At 42.6% G+C, this 20,326-nt stretch overlaps 1 protein-coding gene across 1 annotated transcript in view; it reads right to left on the minus strand.

Annotated features, from left to right (window-relative positions):
* Positions 1-20,326, minus strand: part of GABBR2 (gamma-aminobutyric acid type B receptor subunit 2) — a 1,005,856-nt gene that overhangs the window by 630,233 nt on the left and 355,297 nt on the right. The window contains exon 3 of the mRNA XM_019540184.1: positions 737-907. Within this exon, the coding sequence (XP_019395729.1) occupies positions 737-907 (171 nt within the window). The remainder of the gene's footprint in view (positions 1-736; positions 908-20,326) is intronic.

Raw genomic sequence — 20,326 nt, forward strand, 5'->3', positions numbered from 1 at the left:
TCAGTGACCAAACAATGAAGAGTTTCCTTCAAAATCAATACTTTTACAAATCTACGGATGTAAAATAAGATTTGATTGAGACTCTAAGACTGTATCTCCATTGCAAAATGATATTTAGTGTACTTTATGACACCTTTCTGGATGTAAAAAAAAACTAGCAGAGGCACAGGTGGAATTTAGCTTATTAGAGCTGAGGTAAAACCCAGGTGTATAGTATAGGATTTTCATTGACGTGACAGTGAGCTGAAAAAGTACTCATGCCTTATCGCCTCTTGATTTCTTATACTGAGACAGGTATCTAGAAGTACAAAACACCCCTTTTTTGCATTGAAGATGCCCTAAAATCTTGAAAGAGATAACAGCCACTTAAGAGAGCATTAAGGTTACCAAGCTCTGTCAACAGTAGGGATATTTAAACTAGTGTAAATACAGTGTGCAAACCCCCTTTTTAGGTTCACTGCAGCTGCATACACTACAATACATTGTGCCAGCTAAGCCCCACTGCACACACCTATATAGCAGTGCATCTTACACATCAGCTCAGGAATATGAGTATCAAAATCTGAAAGAGGGACAAACACTAAGTACAGTAAATGCCATCTGGCAATGAAAACCAACCAGATTCAAACAATTCAAATATGTTATCTCCCTTATTTGCTTTTAATGATGGAAGAAGCGCCTTGTGCATTAGACATTACAAGCTATTTGCTCATACTGCATGTTAAGCCAATCTTACCTCTGAGAATCTTTGTACATCCTGAGTTAGAGTTCCTACCCTCTTCCACCGATAATATTTGAGAAACTTCAAAATTGCAGGATTCACTGCATTATCGGATGGCACTGTCCGGAAGAAATAAGGATATTTTTTCTTATCAGCTAATTCTGGGGTGGTTGCAGCAAATGAAAGCTGGAAAACAAAGAAAAGAAAATCTTGGTGAATAATGTGAGTTCCAGTAGGATCCTTCTTGGCTTAGTCCAATGAGCAAAGGGCACAAGGCATTGAATTAGGGTCAGCTGAACAATTTCTGTCATCTTACCTGCTTGGAATCCTGCCAAAGTAATTAATTTTTTTCAGAAAAAAAAGATTTCATAACAGTTTAATTGTTTTGAAATAATTTGAATATCACAACTTTTTAGTCCACCTGCTATTGACTTAACTCAGCGATTCCTTAAAGATTATGGGGTGCACTCCAAAGTCTCCATCAAATTGCCACGCCACACACTGAAAGCCAAAGTTAAGAGCCTTTTGGGGAGAAACATTTCTGTGACAGATTCCTTCTGAAGATCCCTCTGCACTGTCCCCATAAAAAAGGATGACAACACTCTCACAGGTCTCATCAATGCAAGTGAAAGCTCCTCAGCTTGGACTGAGATACCCAGAGCCAAAAAGGCAATTACCACGGCAGCCAAGTGTGTGCGCAAAGGTGTTTTGTTCCACTCCAGACCCTGTTGGGGGGTGTCACCACAACAGCTTACTCTACCTACTCAGCTCTGTTCCACATGTCCAAATGTCAAATGTCATATAGCCACTGGAGCCTTGGCGACTGGTGCCTCCTGAGTCTGGCGAGGACACCAGTGGCCGATTGCCGACAGGGGGGTGGTGTCCCTCAGAGGCCAATTGCTGACCCCAGAAGTGTCGGCGGCAACCAGAAGTGCCGCCAGCCACTCCCCAGCCAGTGAGGGCCAATTTCAGGGGGGGCATGTGCCCCCCTGTACTCCCCACCCCACCTGTGTCACCTAAGCCCTGGGTCATGCTCTCAGTCCTGGGTATAACCATGACAGTGGCTCTGGACATGTTTAACATCTTTCTAATGGTGGTATCACCATTTCCCAAGACCCTCATTACTCCTCCATGCCTCCTTAGTGACCTTTCTCTCTGTCTCATACATATACACACTCTTAATTTGTCTCCTTCTGTTCTCCCTGTTCAAATCAGATCTCCAGCTTACTCCTTCCTTCCCCGCTCTCCCCTGCCACCATTCCTTGCAGCTCTTTTCTATTCCTTCCAACACCTGAGGGATGTTTTGCCTTCCATTTGCAATGGGAGACCCTTGCTGGACCCTGGTATTATTAAGCAGCCTCCTTGGCTGCATGCAGATGAGCACAGCAATGCAGTATGTGATGCTGTAGACTTGTCTGTAGCATGACATACCACATATTCACCTGTCTTCTGCACTGCAAGGGAGCAGTGTGGGATGGAGGAGGTTGACCCCTGGCTATCCCAGGGTCAAAAAATCACGCACAAAAAAAAAGCAGAACAGTGTGTTCAGGGACAGCACATGCTGCTCAAAACCAGAGCCTGATCAGCAGCTCTTGGCCAGGCTCTGAGCAGCAGAATCGCTGCTACTGCAGTCCCAGGAGGCCCCCAGAACCCCAGGTAAGACTGCTGGGGCCCAATGCTGGCCCAGCCTCCCCTACCCCACCTGGGATAACCTGCCATGTGCCAGAGGGCATGCAGCACAAGCGTTCCCCAGGGACAACTAGCAGCAGGACAAGGTGTCCTGCTGCTACTTGTCCCCAAGGCACCAAACGTCCATACTCACATGGACCCAGCCCTTGTGTTCAACTTGACTATGAGGGAAGTTACAACCTCTGCAGATTTGACAGGAGCAGAACTAGCATGTGGGGGCACATGGGTTATGAAAGTACAAGGTTTACTAATATGGGGAGGAGAGAGAGGGGACACACACACAAAAACTCAGAAACACTGCTGAATTGTCTGACGTGCACGAAGTGTTCCTGCTCAAAGGAAGCATAGTTTTGTGAATGACTTGAGACCGACCATATGCAGTGGTTAAAGGTTAGCATATGTATCACCTTAGTTTGCTCCAGGCTTTCCCACCTACTTTGAAAATGCTCTCATTTATGACATCCATGGGATACTGATGATTATTAATGCTACCAGAAACATGCTTTTCAGGCTGTTGCCATCTAAACACAGTCTTTTAGTAACAATGCATTACAAATTTGATCTTTCCATTCCATATGACAGCAGGGAACATATGGCTTAGTGATTTACTTCTAGAAGAATATGTGCAAAATTCACTATTTTTTTTTCCAGAAGGAATTTTGATTGATGCTGAAACATGTGACAGAAGTGATCTAATGTGATCATAATAAAACTGCTGTTTCAAACTCAATGGAAGAGTTACAGAGCAGTATATGAATATATCCAAATGTGCTATTACTTCCAGTAAGTATAATTGAATTTTGACTAGGAATCCTTTAAATGTGTGCATCAAACATTATAATGAATTAATGAATTCAAGGGAGGGATGGCTCTAATCTAAAGCACTAGTTCTGAAGACTGGTGTTTTGAAAATCTTGGAAATAACTAGGGAGAGAGGGGAACTGCTGTCTCTTTAACCCTGGTCAGCAGGCAATCCAGGAGTGAAGCCCTGATAGATGGACAAATGGTTGATCTCCTTTGCTTTGGCAGCTCCTACAGCCAAGTTGGTTGCAGACAGACTGGCACCTGTCTTTCCTTTGGATTAAACCAGCAAGGCCAAGAGGGGAACACTGGTGTGTTGGCAGCTCAGTGTCTGCACATACACTGCCCAGGCTTTTGCGCCATGGAGAGGTCACTCCAGCTTCACTTTATTTTAAAGCAAGGATTATGTTCAGCCAGCTGTCTCACTTGGTATATTCTGGTGTCTCGCAGGACAGACAGATGCCTACTGGAAAAAGCTTGGGAGACAGAGGAACTGTTTCCTGACTCTAGACTCAATGACATTATGCTGCACTGGTTTAAATTTGGTTCACAATTGGGAAGTCATTTTTTCAACTAAAAATGGATAGGCTTACAGAAATGGATGGTTTCAGGGGCGGGGAATTATTTCAAGTGGAGTGCCATTTACTGAGTTTTGGCAAGCTGTAGAGGGCTGCATGGGTAGCTCCACCCCTTGACAGGTGCCCCACCCCCTGATTGCCATCTTGTGATTGGAAGTCCTGTTCCCTAACCCCTGAACTTTGCCACCAGAAGTCCTTCCCCTTGCCCCTTGAAATATTCCTTTCAGCAAGGGGTTTTCCCATTTCAAAACAAGAAAAATACCAAATTATATTCTAAAAAGTGAACATCTACAACATTCATTAATTGATTTCAAAAAATATTTTTGTCATGGTTTACATGCATTTGTGTAGTGTGCATAGAGGTGATTGTATATAATAGCTTAAAATGAAGTCTCACTCTTGTATATTGTGAGGGCCATGGGTGGTGTGGGTCTGTGGGGTGTGAATGTGGGGTAAGGGAGCATGTGAATATGTGTGTGGCTATGTGGGTGGTTGGGTTGTGTGAGGGGATGTGGAGATCTGCATGTATGGCAGTGTAAGGGGTATACGGGCACATGTGTATGGTGCAGTGTGGAAGTGGGACTCACCCTACAAATACAAACACACACTCTGCCCCTCCCTACATACACACACACACTCTCTCTCTCTCTCACACACATACACACACACACTCTCTGTCTCTCACACACACACACTCTATCCCTCCCTAAACACACACACACACACACACACACCCCCCCTGGGGTACTGACACAGCCCTGTGCTCCCATTGCTCAGAGATGCAGCTGGCAATCACATGGTGCTGGAGTAGTGCCGGGGCAGGAAGGCTGGGAGTGGTGTGGGGCTGAGCTGCGGCATCATACTGCTGGCCCCTGCTGGGTCCTACTACCCCTGGCTCCTATCATCTTGGACAGGGAGCCAGGAGCAAATAAATATTAAGTTACTAAAATTTTTAGGGGCCCTATGGGCTGGATAGAATGGCCAGGTGAGTTAGATCTGGCCTGCAGGACATATTCTCCTCATCCCTGGTTTAGACTCTACCACTCATAAAGAAAAATTTCTAGCTCCTCCTTGGCTAATAGCTGAAGTAATTTTTTAGGCCCTCTAGCAATGCACATTTAGCAGCATATAACAAAACATTCTAAATAAAAGGAAAGCTTTGCTTGTCAGAATTTTCAAATAAAATACACTTCATGATACCATAGCCTTGATTTTTCCTTCATTTCTAATTTCCCAAAATTTAATAATCTGCAGTGGGTTTACAAAGAACTAATTTAGAGAGCAAAGACACAGAGTGAAAGCCTGAAAGAGCAACTGTCCAGCTTCTCATTTGCCCAGTAAAGTTGAACATATTTAAGATAATGCTCAAAAAAGGGCTAGTGCTGGAAAGAAAGACCTCTACACAAGACTAAAAATGAGAGAAACTCTGAATAAACACATCCAGCGTGAACAGGGGGTACTTTTGGCACCTGACAGCTGTGCTGTATAGAGCGTGGAGACTGGAAAAATACTTGCTGTTCAAGTGATTTCAAGGATAAACTAAATTTGGATTAAAAAATATAGTTGTTCCTCTAGAAATAGAAGCTGTTGAGACTTTACTCAGGGGGGAAACGAAAGTCAGGGTGGAGCTCAGGCATATGTCAAATCCCATATACCTGGAGTTCAGGGGCTGGGGATGGAACTGCGGTAGATACCAAATCCCATATACCTGAAGAAAGTGGTCAGCTGTATCTACCTGAAATGATCTAGTATTGAATATAGAATGGACTCCTGAGGAATCTGACTTGATGTATCCACCATCATGATGGGCTTATTGTCAAACTGGATGCTTTATGCATGATGATCCAACCAGTTATCCACCCACCTTACGGGAGTTTCATCTAGACCAGGGGCAGGCAAAATTAGGCCTATGGGCCGGATCCAGCCTGCCAGGGAATTTCTTATGCACCCACACCCTTCCACAGTCCCCACATACACTCCCCTGCCCCTACCTCCCAAGGCACACACCCAAACTACATGCCCCACACCCCTCCACACTCCCCCACCCACATCACCCACAAACCCCACCATGCAGACACACCCACTCCACAACCACACTCCCCACATATACCCCTTTACCCCCAAAACAATATACAAGAGTAAGACTATTTTGAGCTATTATGCAATCACTTCTAGATACACTCAGCAAACGCACATAAATCACAACAAAAACCTTTTTTTAAATAAAATTAAAATAAGTTATAGTAGATGTTTGATTTTTTTAGAATGTGATTTTTTTTTCAGGTTTCAAGATGGCAATCCACCCCAAAAGGAGTACTTCCAGGGCAAGGGTAAGGACTTCCAGTGGCAAAGGTCAAGGATTAGGGATGGGACTTCTGGCTACAAGATGGCAAACACTGGTAGGGCACCTATCAAGGGGTGGGGCTACCCTTACAGACCTTGACAGCTCACCAAAACTCATTAAGAAGCCCTTCAGATGAAATAATTGTCCATCTCTGATGTAGACCATATTTCCTTAGCTTGCTTCTGGGAATGTTATGGGAGACAATGTCAAAAGATTTGCAAAGGTCGAAGTATATCATCATCCACTGCTCTTCCCTGCATCCGCAATGCTCACCATTCTCGCACAGAAAAAAATCAGCTTAGTTAAGCTTGATTTGCTTTTGATAAATCGGCATTAACTGTTATCTATCACTATGTTATCCTACACATGATCACAAAAGGAGTAATTGATTTTATGCTTCAGGATCTTTCTGGGCATTGAAGAAAATCTGACTTGGCTGGGATTTTCTGAGTCCCCTTGTTCCCTTTGTTTAAAGATGAACACTATGTATATCCCATGGGAGGCATGTCTAAGTGAAAATGTAGTCCTGGAATGCTTGTTGTACTTTAAAAAAGTAATATTAAGGGCATGTGAGCTGCTATTCTGATGTAAAGAAAGGAGGGAAGTACAGAAAGAGACCAGCTTAGCTCAACAGGAACTTTTTGATTACTTGAAACTTAAAAAGGAATCTTAAAAAAAGTGGAAATATGGACATGTAGGGAAAAATTAGGAAGGCCAAGGCAAAACTGAGAACAGTGTGTGAGGATAGGGTAGGAAATATTCACCCTAGAATAGGAAAAGCATGGGTTAGACCAGGAGCAGGCAATTATTTTGGGTGGAAGGTTGCTTCCTGAGTTTTCGCAAATAGGTGGATAACTGGTTGCATAATCAAGCTTAAAGAGTTGTGATTTATGATTTGATTTCTATTTTGAGAAGCCGTGTCAAGTGTGGTTCCCCAGGGCTCTGTCCTGGGTCTAATACTGTTTAATATTAATGATTTGGAGAACAGAATCAAGTACACACTTAGCAAGATACACTTTGCAGATGACATGAAATAGTGAAGGGTAGGATAGCTGACATTTTATGGAAGGATTTCAATTCAAAATGACCTTAATAAGCTGGAGTTATAGTCCGAAATTAATTCAATAATTTAAAATTTTAAATTCAATAAGAAAAGTGCAAAGTGCTGAATTTAGAATGGAACAATCAAATATACAAAAAATAAAAAGGAATGACCGGCTAAGGTACAGTACTACAGAAAAAAGCCCTGAGGGTTACAGTGGAGTACTAACTGAATCTGAGTAAAAAATGTGCTATTTTTGTAAAAATTCTAATAGTGTATTTGGATGTATTAACAGGAGTATCACATACAAATCATGGGAAGTGATTCTTTTGCTCAGTTCAGTACTGAAGACCCTCATGTAGAAAACTGTCCATTTTTAGGCACCACACTTCAAAAAGATATGCACAAAGTGGAAGGAGTCTGGCAGAGAGCAATTGAAGTGCTAAGAGGTCTAGGAAACATGTTAGACAGTTTGCAAGAATTGGATTTATTTATCCTGGAGAAGAGAAGACTAAGGAGGAGAAATGATAGCAGTCTTCAAATACAAATAAAAGGTTGTTATGAATAGGATGGAAATAATTTATTCTCTGTGTCGAAGGGGGACAAGACAAGAAGTAGTGGGTTTAAATTGCAACTGGGGACCCTTTGGTTGGATATTAGGAAGAACTTTTGAGTTATGAGGGTAGTTAAGCATTGGAACATATTGTGTAGAGAAATTGTGGAATCTCCATCATTGGAAGTCTTTATGAAGAGATTAGATAAAAACTTTCCTGGGATGGTTTAGATAGGAATAATGCTGCCTTGAGCAGGGGGTTACAGTAGATGGACCCCTGAAGTCCCTTCCAGCCCTATTTTTCTGTGATTCATACACAAGTTATGTAGAGATCTTTTTATGAGCTGCGTCACAGGCATTTCTAAGTTTGTCTCCATTTTATAAAGTTACATTTCTTTATTTTGTCAAACAATCTTCTTATGGTTTTTAATAGGAAAGCAAGGGCTGTGACCCACTTTGTCCCTTTTCCCTTGACCAGTCCATGTTATATTCTGGATGAGTGACACATTGCTACTATGTGTGAAACCAAGAAGACTGCATTTATCACATTATGTTTACCCATACATATTTATATGCTGCTACATTTTTTTCTGACAGGTGCTACGTAGCTGCCTCCTAGCACAAACAAGGAGAGACTCAGATTATAACTCACTGATAAATATGTCTGCAGGGGCTGTGATGTCACCGCTTCACAGAAAATGAATTTACATGAGCTGCTACAGAGGGTGCCTAAAAGGCAAACTTCAAGGAGGAATGAAAGACAGAAGAAAAGCTTTTAAAAAAGCCGTGAGAGGAGCTTAATATATATCCTACCTTGAATACTGTTAGAAAAATTCAAGAAGCATTTCAGGCCATCTTTAGCAAGATGTATTCAGAACCTCTGGGTATGGTTTGAAAGAGCAATTGGAAGTAATAAAGGGGGTGGTAGTACAGAGCAATTCTAACACAAGTCACTCAGCAAACCAATTGCGTGGCAAGCTGGAAAGTTCAAATGGGGAGAATACATGATATTCATGGAATATGGGCTCTTATTCTTGAATGGAAAAGTTGGGGGAAAATGAGAGAGGATGCAGAAGGGACTGTCATGGATCCTTTGGCATTTAACGTGGGTGATACAGAAAGTTCCAACATCTAGATGATGGGTTACAGGTAATAAAGTAAAAAGGGGATTTACTCTTTAGAAAAAGAAAAAAAGGTAGAAAGGCTTGAAAATCATCTGAAATGAGTAGGCCTAACCCTGCTTCTCCTTCCATAATAATATGTGGTCCAATATTATTTCACTAAAGTCAGTAGAGTTCCTATAGGGTTGTATTCTAAGGAAAAATAGGGTACATCTACACGTGCATTTACTTTAGTGGTTTTTAGGATGGTGTCTACACGTGTAGCCGTTAAAGCACAGTAGCACTGTTTGTGGACTGATTTGGGACTTAAGCTAATCCCAAGTCAGTCCACACACACAATGTTACTGTGCATTAAGGCATCTATAAGTGCATTACTGTGCATTAACTAATCGGGTGTAAATTTTATATCTGCATGATGCAGGTATCAAATATATGCCCAAGTCAGCATAAATCACTATAGTTTCTACAAAGTATGGGTGTGCATGTATAGACGTTCCCCTGTGCTGCACAGTAATTTTTAGTTACTGTGCAGTAACCTAAATTACTGTGCCGTGAATATGCATGTGTAGACACACCCACAGAATCTAGCCCCCTGAGAGAAACCATAAAACAAAAGTGATCACAATAAAGGAAGCCACAGGAGAAATGTGACAGGTTGAGATGACAGCTGGGATGGATATGCACGGGGATACTTCTAGATGTGATGGACACTGCTGAAGGATAGACATTTAAGGTGAAAACCCTTTGGGTTTTTGGCTAAAAATTCAGATGAATCAGGCAGTCTTTGGCAGAACATGCTGACTCTACTTTCTGGGGGATCAAGCTTTCCTTCAACGTGCGGAGCAGCTGTGTTTGGCTGCACTTCTTTGGAAGGTAGGAGAATGGGAGACGGTTGCAAGCAGATGGAATTCCCCATAAACTAGTTTTTCCCTGCAGATGACTGGGTTGGCAGTTTTGTGTTTTTTCCCTTTTGTTTCCTCTTTAGATTAAGAATTTATCTGGCTCAGTCCTTCTGAAAACCTTAACTCATCTTCTCTTTCTGTCTTTCTGTAGCATATCATGCCTGCTTCAGCTGAGCGGGGAGACTTAGGTAAAGCCAAGACAGGAGCAGAACTTATCAGTCACATCCCAGAGCTCTGGGTCTGGTTCAGTGCTTAACAATGAGACTGTATCAGAAGTTGTATACTGTGACCAACTTATTCCTTTTTTTCATAAAGGTCAAAGCCACAGATGACCAATTCTTTAAGATTTACTTTAGTTAATTATTCAAAGACTAATAACATCTCCTCTGCATACATTGTCTTGATCAGATGCGCTGTTATATTACCATTTAAACTTTACCTTATCCTTGTTAAAGTAAATACACTCATTTGTCAATATGACACATTATAAAAGACACCGGTAAGTAGCCAAGGAAAATATAAATATAAAACATAAAAATCTTCCACATAAAAACTCACAAGGTAATCCCTTCTGGCTGCCCTGTGGAGCAGCTGAACACTTAAATCATTCTGGCAAAAGGCTAAGAGAACAGATGAATGGAAAAATATATTTGGAAAATGGTACCAGATACTACACAGTTATTTTGTAAACAAGTCCAGCCTGAGAAGCTGAATGTATAATTTCACAAAGATATTATTTACATCTTCAAAATATATGGAAATACAACACAGTAATATAAAGCCACAGACAGATAATGTAATTATGCTACTGTATAAATCCATGGTATGCCCACACCTTAACTGTTGCACATACCACCTCCTAAAGAATATAGGAGAACTAGAAAAGATACAGAGAAAGGCAACAAGAAAAACCAAGGGCACAGAAAGGCTGGGACTAAATAAGATATGTCTTTTGCTATGTATATGTGGAATGGCAGAAGCCATGACTATTAGGATTAGGAAACATATCCCATCATGCCGTTACATGAATGAGTGCCAGGGACCTTATATATATTCATGCAGTATAGGTCCATCAATAGGTATTAAATGCAACAGTCAGGCTGCAACCTCCAAAATTTTCATAATGTATAATGACAAATTAGGATTTCCTATTCCTATGTGGGTGATTCAGAGCAAACATGCATTTGCATGAACAGTAAATGCAGCAGTTTGTAAACTGGTCACAAGAAATACAATGACAAACTTCTTGACTTGTCATATTGTACTCCTGACTAGTCCAAACAACTCCCTAGTAGAAGGAAGAAAATTAAGATTTAATAAAGATAACAAAACAAGAATTGTATTTCCAGCACAGTAAACCCAATAGTTTATCTGTCAGTTCTACATGCTCCCATTCTATTGAAACAGCTCTAGAAATTAAATCATGCTTTCAGTATGCATTCAGAGGTTTCTGTGGAACTTGGCAAACCTCAGGGATAAAATAAAATGCTCAAGAGCTCAATGTGTGAAATTCCCTGTTATGTCTGCACTGCATTCTGTTACTTCATCAGTGACAGTCAAAGAAGAGCTTGAGAGCAGGGAGCTGGTGCAGGAGCAGGAATACAGTGCCTGGTGGTGGTGCCCAATCAAACAGGAATATAAGAATTTGCATTTTCCTATCCAAACTGAGGACTAAGTCTTCCTGTCATCTGTGACACATCTGCCCACCTGACAAGAGCTACCACTTCTTTTCAATTAGAAGCTACAGCTGGAATTTGCTAAACTCTGATGCCCAGTTTTAATTAGCTCTCACTACCTGCATTGCATCCTAAGGCCAATATTGTTTCCAGTGACTGCCTTTTGGCACCGGTGTGTTTCCATAAAAAGAACTTCCCAGCTGGATGGCACTTGGTGTGATGCTGATGACATTCGAGTGTACAAATCCAATCACAAATAAGCATAATTCTCAGCTGCATGCTGCATTCAAGCAATTTTAGCAAATAGGTTTGGTACTAAAAGAAACTGCAGCCTGCAACTGAATGAGTTGAGTTTTTTAAGGGGCAGAAGCTAATTTAGATAATATAGAAGCCGTATTAGGGATGGCAGAGCCAAAAGTCTGCAGTTTCATGGGAATGAGGAATTCTGCGCTAGTATTCTCATTCAGGGTGACCTGAGAAAGCCCCCAAGTGATGTGGAACATTGTAAACATCTGAATAAAGGTTGTTCAGCAACAGAAAACATTTCAAGGCCAGCTGCTTTTGGAAGGCATGCCTTAATCAAACACAAGTTATTGGCTTCACTGCAGGGTAGGCTGAGTGATTTTCCTTGGCATACTTAATACAGGAAGTCAGCCTGAATAATCTGGTGGGCACTTTTGCCTTTAAACGTAAGACACTAGCACAGTTGATGCCATGACTATCATGCCAGTTACACTACAAAGTCTCAACACCTGAACGAACCTCTTGTGACAAACATAACTAAACTATTAACAATGGTGGTTTATGGTTTATCAGGACCAGTTGTGATGGATTAGTAGGTTGCACTTAATATTGGTTAGATTCACAGCAGTGGGATTGTTTCTGACTCAGTGGGGGAGAGGCCAGGGGCCCTTCCAGTCCAGGCAGTGCCCCTTTCACAGAGCCACAATCCCGCTAGTTTGTACTCTGCCTGCCTTCCTCCCCCCACCCCACCCTTCCCTTCTGGCTGCCCTGTGGGTCAACTTGAAGAGCATGACAAGAGGATGCCCTGGCAATGCCTAGTGTACAACCTGGTAGGTAGAGCACTTTGGAAAACAAGAGCTACAAGTTCCAACCCTCCTGGGGAAGAGATGTTTAGAAACTGGGGCTTCTAATCCCTGAGCAAGTACCCCAACCATTCACCTTTTGCCCAGAATATCAGAGGGCTGCTGCTGCCACCTCACTGGGGAGTTATGTGTAGAGAATACACAAGCCGATCCTCTTCTGCCACAGGTGAAAACAGAATCTAGGATCTATGTAAGTCAAAAGTTGCAGTTATACTGCTGCGTAAGCACCACTCAGATGCCTAAAGATGAAATAGAAGTTGGCCCACAAAGTACAAGAGATACGAGATTGTAGTAGACTAGGAGTAAAGGCACAACTCAGGAACCCCCCAGCAAAAGGGTCCATTGTTAGAGGCACCAAACACCACAGGAGGGTGCTTTGTTTCCACTCCTAGCCCTAAAAAGCCCTCCAGAGATCCATAAAATACAACCAAGTGAGTTACAGTAGTACATAGCCATTTAAACTTGAAGCAGTATAATCCTCTAGCTCAGAGGTTCAGATAGCTCATTATGTCAAGTTCAGTTAAGCATTAGGAATCAATGGAAAGAGGGAATGTCTCCTATACTTAGCTCCCTTAGCACTTTTCATTATGAAAATTTTTCAGCCCAGCTCTCTGGAAATGTTTAACACCTCCCTACTTTGCAGCAGGATTTATGAAACTAGGAAGAAGGGCAGTTCAGGCCTTAAACAGATGCCTTTGGCAATATTCTCAGACCCTGACAACAGAGGCGTAACTAGCACAGTTTACTCCCTGGGCAAAACTGGGCAGTAAAGTGGTAACTTGGGGAATAGACTCATAACTGATCCCTGACTCTGATACCACTGTGGTGCAGTGAGTTCCCCCCCACCCCACCCCACCACTTCATTGCACAGTGTCCTGCACCTAGCTGTTGCTGCACTTGCAGTATGGGGCTGCTGTTATTGCCACAGCATGGACTCCCTTGGGGGCTGTCAGGCTGGCACCCCTCCTAAGTTGGCATGTGGGGCTGACCTACTCATCTCCCTCCCTGTCATGTCCGTGCTACTATTGGACAAGTTCTGAGCTATCAAAAACCACCATTTCTTCAGCAATATTTGTTTGCATCTAGAACTGACCAGAAGATAATTGTTCTATTTGTCAGAAACTGTTGAGGATTGAACACTTGTTTTCAAATGCATTTACAAAACTTTTGATTGCTTGCATGAACAGAATTGTGTGAGGAAAGAGAGACACCGGACATTATGTTTCTTGGTGATTAGGACATGTGGGATGCCCAGCTTCAAGTTGCAGAATGAGTGATTCACAGCAAAAAAATTTACCCCAAATTAAGCAGAGCGGGGACTTTATATTGGGTCTCCCATGATGCAGGAGAGTACTGTAATCACTCAGCCTCTCTCTCACCCTCTGACCCAAGAAATCTTTCTAATGAAAACCAATAGAGGCCAGATTCTATTTTACCTGTTAGATGTATAAGTGGACTAAGCTGCATAAATGCAATTCTACTCTGTCTGAGTTTATGAAACACAGTTAAGGCAAAAGTGGGTGCTTTATTGCTTTTTTGTAATTCAGTTTCATGAATCAGATGATGGTGCATTGCGAAAGTAGATGCATTAATGGATTTTCAGGGACTTGAACAGGGTAGAATAGAATTGCACTTAGACACCTTTGTCCATTTAGACACCCCATAGATGGAACAAAATCTGGCCGAAAGTCTCTGAAAAATGTTTTGGCTTAGATGAAATAATATATTTCAAGGAATTTTTTTTTCAGCAAAAATAGTTTTAACTATCTGTGTCAGCCACAGCCAGTTGATGTCTTGCTACTAAAATGGCTAGTGTTCCCTCAGTAGTAGGGTAACCATATGCGCTGGATTTGCTGGGAAAGTTCCAGATTTCATAGGCCATCCTGGCATCCCAGCTGATTGGTGAAAACTGAACCAAAGTCTTGGAATCATCTGTTGCAGGCAGAAGCAGAGGCAGGCAGGTAGGGCACAGGGTGCAATCTGGCAGGGAAGTGGAGTGGCATGGTGTGCCAGGCAGACAGGCGACATTTCTGCCATCTGCACGTGCCTGGTCCTGCTCATGAGCAGCATCTGAAAGCAGGGGGTGGGCTGAGCTGGGCACTACTCCTCTTGCCTAGGGCAGGGCAGGGCAGGGCAGAGGGAGAGCACTGAAGTGAGCACAGGCTGCTCACACACATGCTCATTCGCACCCATGCATTCATGCATGTGTGTGTGTATGTGTGGTTCACCTCTAACCACATCATCCAAGAGTGTCTTTCAGCAGTGAGGTAAGAATTCAGCAAGGTGAACTTATCTGCTGAACAGTGCCAGTCTTAGGGGTAGGTGATGTGGGCAACTGCCCAGAGTGCTGTGGTCGGAAAGCACCACACACTTACATGAGCTCCCCATACTCATAGTAGTGCTTTCCCCCAGCTCTGCCCTGGCTGATCCCTGCCCAAGGCAGGAAGAGCAGTGCCCAGTTCAGCCTGGGTCCCTGCCTCTAGCTGTTGGTCAGGAGAAGCCGGGCCAGGCAATAAGGGCATCAGCAGGGTGGCTGCCTGCCAACCTGCCTGGTGCACTATGCTGCTCTGCCTCCCTGCTCAAATGTGCCCTGTCCCCCTGCCTGCCTGCTTTTGTGTCAACTTGAAGCAGGGGGTGGAGGGTGGGGAAGGGACCAGTGTCCCAGATTTCCTTAAATATAATATGGTTATCCTACTCAGCAGTGTCTGTTCAGACGCCATCATCATACTGCTGCCCACCCTGACTACATCAGAATTTCAAAATAAGTAAAGGTATTGCATTAAAAAATTTTTAAAAATCACTTTACCTTTTGACTGATGAGAAATAGAAAGCCTGCACATAAGAGAAGTTTCTATCTCATAACTGTGTAAGAAAGGGCTTCTTCTACTTCTTTTAAAGCTGTTGATATGTGCCACTGTGGTCATTTCTACATGAGACACTTTACTGTGCAGTTAGCTATTACCTGTAAATACAGGTAGTAAATTAGTAGATACTGCTCAGAGTAGTGTATGTGCAGATGCTGACCAGGAGCAAACTTGCTCACGGTCAGCCCCAACATCAAGGGATGGGAAACTCTACCTGGTCCTGGGGTTCCTCAGCTCCCATATCTCCCTAGGAGCTGGGAGCCAAGCAGCAATGAGATGGGGAGCTGTCTGCTTCTTTGCCCAGCCGGTGGCTGTCCAGGAGCTATCCCCCTTCTGAGACAATTCCCAACCAGCCCGGGCTGTTCATGGATTTCCTAGCTCAGATGGCGACTGGCCAGGCAAATCCCTGCCCAGGTGGGGCCTGGCTGGGAGCTATGCCAGAAGCAGGACAGCTCCTAGGCAGCCCCTGGCTGCATGGGGAAGCTCTGCTGGGCACAGGGATTGTCCCCATATTCACAGGGCCAGGACAGCTCTGCAGTGGCAGCTGTCTCCTGGCCCCTTGCACATTAAGACCCCTTCCAATATGCATGGGATCAGGAGACAGCTGCCACTTCTGGCCCCGTGCACATTGAGACCAGCCCACAGCTCCCTGCCAGCCTTTGGGCTAGCACCCTGGGGGAACCTGGAGCTCCCCTTGGCTGTTGCAGGGGGCTAGAGCAGGATAGGAGCAGATTTGCTCCCAACAGGGAACATGTGTAGATGTGCTCCCTGGGAAGACTTATTGTACAGCATTTTACTAGCATTCATAACACATGTAGACGCGGCCTGTCAGAAACAGGATACTGGACTAGACCAACCACAAGTCTGATCAAGTATAAGAAAACTTATGCTTTGTTGTTTCTGGGCATGTCTACACATGCCCGACTGCACAGTTGGTACTGCACAGTCATTTAGTACTTGCTAAAGTACTAAAGCAAGTACTAAATGACTACACAGTACCCACTGGTACTGTGCAGTCCTGGCAGCACACAGGTTGCTTTCAGTGCTACTGTGCAGTAGTGGCAGTGCCATGGTTAGATGCTATGTCACCGTAGCAATGAGCTATGACAACGTAGCATCTCAAGTAGATGTGCCCTCTGGGGCCAAATGTCCTAACAAACTCTTTTTAGTTTTTCATTTTTGTTATTCTAAGTATAATTTTTGATGAGTCAGGGACGGGGGAAGCGTGAACTCTGCCTTATTTGTAAGTACTCATAGAATCAGAGTTGGCAGAATTTACCCCATCAGGATTCAGACTGAGATGTTAAAATCACTATGAGTTTCTGATAGATAAAGGCCTGGCAATGTTTATTACCAATTAACCTTTTCTGAATGGCTACTGAGAATAGAGAAAAACTAACCTGAAAGTATTATACAAGCTGGGGATGAAGCAGAAAGTGGTAAAATAAAGCCATCTAAATTCAGATTGTGAAAATTTAGAAATCTCTCTTTGTCTATAGACATTGTTAAGCAAAACAAGTAGTTTCAAAACCAGTGCTTAGCAGCAAGGTCTAGGTACGTTAAATTGCCATGAAAAACCTCTGGTGGACATGCCAATGACTGTCAGCACTGTTACAATATATTTTCTATGAAAAAGTGATGCAGAAGTTTCTGAACCACAAAAGACCAAGATCAATACAACTTGTTTTTGCTTTCATCAGCACTGGGGACCACAGTTATAACAACAAATGTACATAAGCACAATGACACATTAAGTAACAGTTGTGATTCACATTGCTATCTCCAGAAAATGAAAAAGATAAAAATTATTTACCAAATTATTCAAAAATAACTTTGACTTTTATCAAGTGGCAAGAGCCTATGATTAAATTATTCTGGTCTATGAACTACAGTTTCTTGAAAGAGGATAGAAAATCTGACTCTGCATTTTATTTTACAAAAACAAATTAGAAATGGGCAATGCCCTTCATTTTAAGTACAGCTTAAAAAATGCAAAATCTCTAATGTCACTGACAAAGCAGAAAGTAGCGTATGCTTTCCTCACTGTGCCATTGCCCTCAGGACAGTAGCTAATTGTTGCCTGAGTAACCCTCAATGTTTTTCCCTCAATACCTATGCCTTGCAGGTCATTACAATGGCTACAATTAAATTAATAAATGCTTCTTTATGTCTGCATTTGATTTGAAGTACAGTATTTGCCCCTGGTCTTAGAATGCATGCTGGGTAGAAAGCATTAACTTCCACTGACATTATCTACACCATTTAAGATTATGTACACTTCAATTTCCATAGTTGTTGCCATCTTAGTTCCCAAGGGCTAAGAGTTGCATCTTGTCTCTAGACCTTGTTATCTTTTTAATTTGTCACTTGATTTATAGAACTGTTCACTCTGATACTTATTTGTGCCTGAAAATATTCCTTGTCCATTTGCTAATCTGGTCAGTAGCTGAAAGGATGTGGATTATAGTTTCAAGAATTTGCATAACAGTTATTTAAAAATGTGAAAGGAATACTAGATGTAATATTAACCCAATTTGGTTATGAATTTACAGGTATATATTAGTCCTCACTCTTTGGTGCTGATTCAGAAAAATGCTTAAGTATGAGGTTAGCTTTAAGCATCTGAGTGATTACCTTTATTTGAAAAGAATGATAGGTATACTTAATACTGATCACATGAATAAGAACTTGATACTGCCTATTATTTTTGGAAGGATGTTTTGAAATATGGTTTTTTCTTGTTCAGTTCTGTGCATGTTGTCATTTATTTATTATTCATATGAAGTTCCTCACCCTTCCTTGGTCCTTGTTTTTATTTGACCCCAAAGCTTTTGAGCTATACTTTATTTTTTATAACAAAGGTCTTGCAGAAATGTTCAAGTATTTTAGCTTACCATGAAGACTTCATTGGCCTCTTACAATACCATTTGTCATTCAGAATAGTTGTTAAGTCCTAGTTTGTGTTCAGATGTATGGCACAAAAATAGCACCACTCAAAACTGCCAACTAATTTTTCTATGCCTATTTGAGGATAAATTATTGTGGAAATTTGAGTAAAAAATGGCCATGTTTATTAACCCTCACTGAATTCAGGCATTTCTACACTTTGATAGGATAGGTACATCCATAGACAATGTGTATGGCAGGTACGGGAGGCATGTGCCCCCCCTGAGATTGGCTGCTGTCGATGTTGCCACCAGCATCTGTGGGTGGTTGCTGCTTGCCACCATACCCCCACCACCGTGCTGTCAACACCACCACTGACACTGCTGCAGTCACTTGTGGGTGGTCCCCACTCAGCCCATCCTCGCTGTAGACATCACTGTGGCTGCCTGTGGGCAGTTCCCGCTTGCCACCACCATACCCCTGACACTGACACTGCCACTGCCACCACCACCTGCAGGCAGTTGCTGTGCTCCCTCCCCCCCAGCCTCAGGAGGCATGAGTCATTCATGGGTACAACACAAGTAGATACAATGTATACAGTGTGACCTTTCAAATATTGCATGAGTTAATTTACAATGTATGACTAAGGCATTGTCACACTTGATGTACACAAAACTCCTAATTTTAGACTCATTAGAGTGGAAACAGAAGGCATTCATCAATGAAAATACTCATAATACAAAGGACAAGCCTCTCTAATAAAATGCAACAATACATTTGAGGATTTTAACTAGACTCTTCATGGAGTACAGGTAGGTATAACACTTGGACCAGTTTAAATATGGCTATAAACATAAGTGTTCAGATGTACAAGCCAGTTTAGCTGTATGTAGAGCTCAATGCTTTTTCTATCACCTAAAATCAAGGTAATATTTTCATGATAGGGAGCCTTGCAGTGATCAATCAGCCATAGACTGTATCCACAGATAGGACAATAAGAAGGACAGCTCCTGGACTTCATCAGAGGGCCACAGTCCCAATCTGGACCTGTATATAATCAGTTTCCATCTCCTTGGCCCACTCTGAGATTGCCAAAAAGCAACAAGCTCAGTCTTGCAGAATGGAGATTCATGCTCAGTCTTAAAAAGAACCTGGACATTATCATACAACAGGCTGATAAGGAGGGTACTAGTGTTGTCGTGGACAAAACAGCAAGCATACAGGAAGCCAAGAGACAACTTTTTAACACAAAGTTTTACCACTGTGACAGAGGACCTCAAGGCACAATGCCAGGATAAACTAAATAAACTCTTAAAGAAGCTACCTCTGGAAACTAAGGTGCTTCCATCTCCTGGGAACCTAAGCCAGGCAACTTTTACTTATTACCCAAGATCCACAAACCTGGCAATCAATGGTGCCCTACTGTCTCTAGCATTGGCACCATCATGGAGGGAGCTTCTGTTGATGTGGACTCTATTCTAGTCCCATATGCCACTGGAGCGGTCAGCTATTTGAAAGACACCATGGAATTCTTAAAAAATACTGGGCTCTATTGACAAGCTTCCAGCACATGCCACCATTGATGGTATTGCCTACCACCGATGTCGTGTTTCTGTTCTTCAGCATCCTTCATAAGTATGCATTATAAGCCATAAAAAACATCATCCAGGGCCACATCTATAAGAGATGCTGACTGTGCAGTAGTCCAACACTACTGCACAGTAGCATCACAAAATAAGGTGTTTGTGGGTGTTACTGCGCAGTCATTTTGTTCTTGTTTATATAAGTACTAAATGACAGCACAGGAATGACTGCACAGTCAGTGTTTCATGCAGATGTGGCCCTGACAAGCAAACTGCTTCTTTTTCCATTATGTTTTCCCACTATATCCTCACATATAGCTATTTCAGGTTTGGGGACCTGTAGCAGGGCCCCCTAGGCCCTGCTTCTTGAGAGATAGAAAACCAACATTGGAGGACTGCAATTAAGTAGGCAGCTGGGCAGGGCCAGCTGCAGAAAAATAAGCAGCTGGGGGAAACTCCC

Source organism: Crocodylus porosus, unplaced genomic scaffold, assembly GCF_001723895.1.
Source record: "Crocodylus porosus isolate Cpor-Errol unplaced genomic scaffold, CroPor_comp1, whole genome shotgun sequence".
Taxonomy (NCBI): domain Eukaryota; kingdom Metazoa; phylum Chordata; order Crocodylia; family Crocodylidae; genus Crocodylus; species Crocodylus porosus.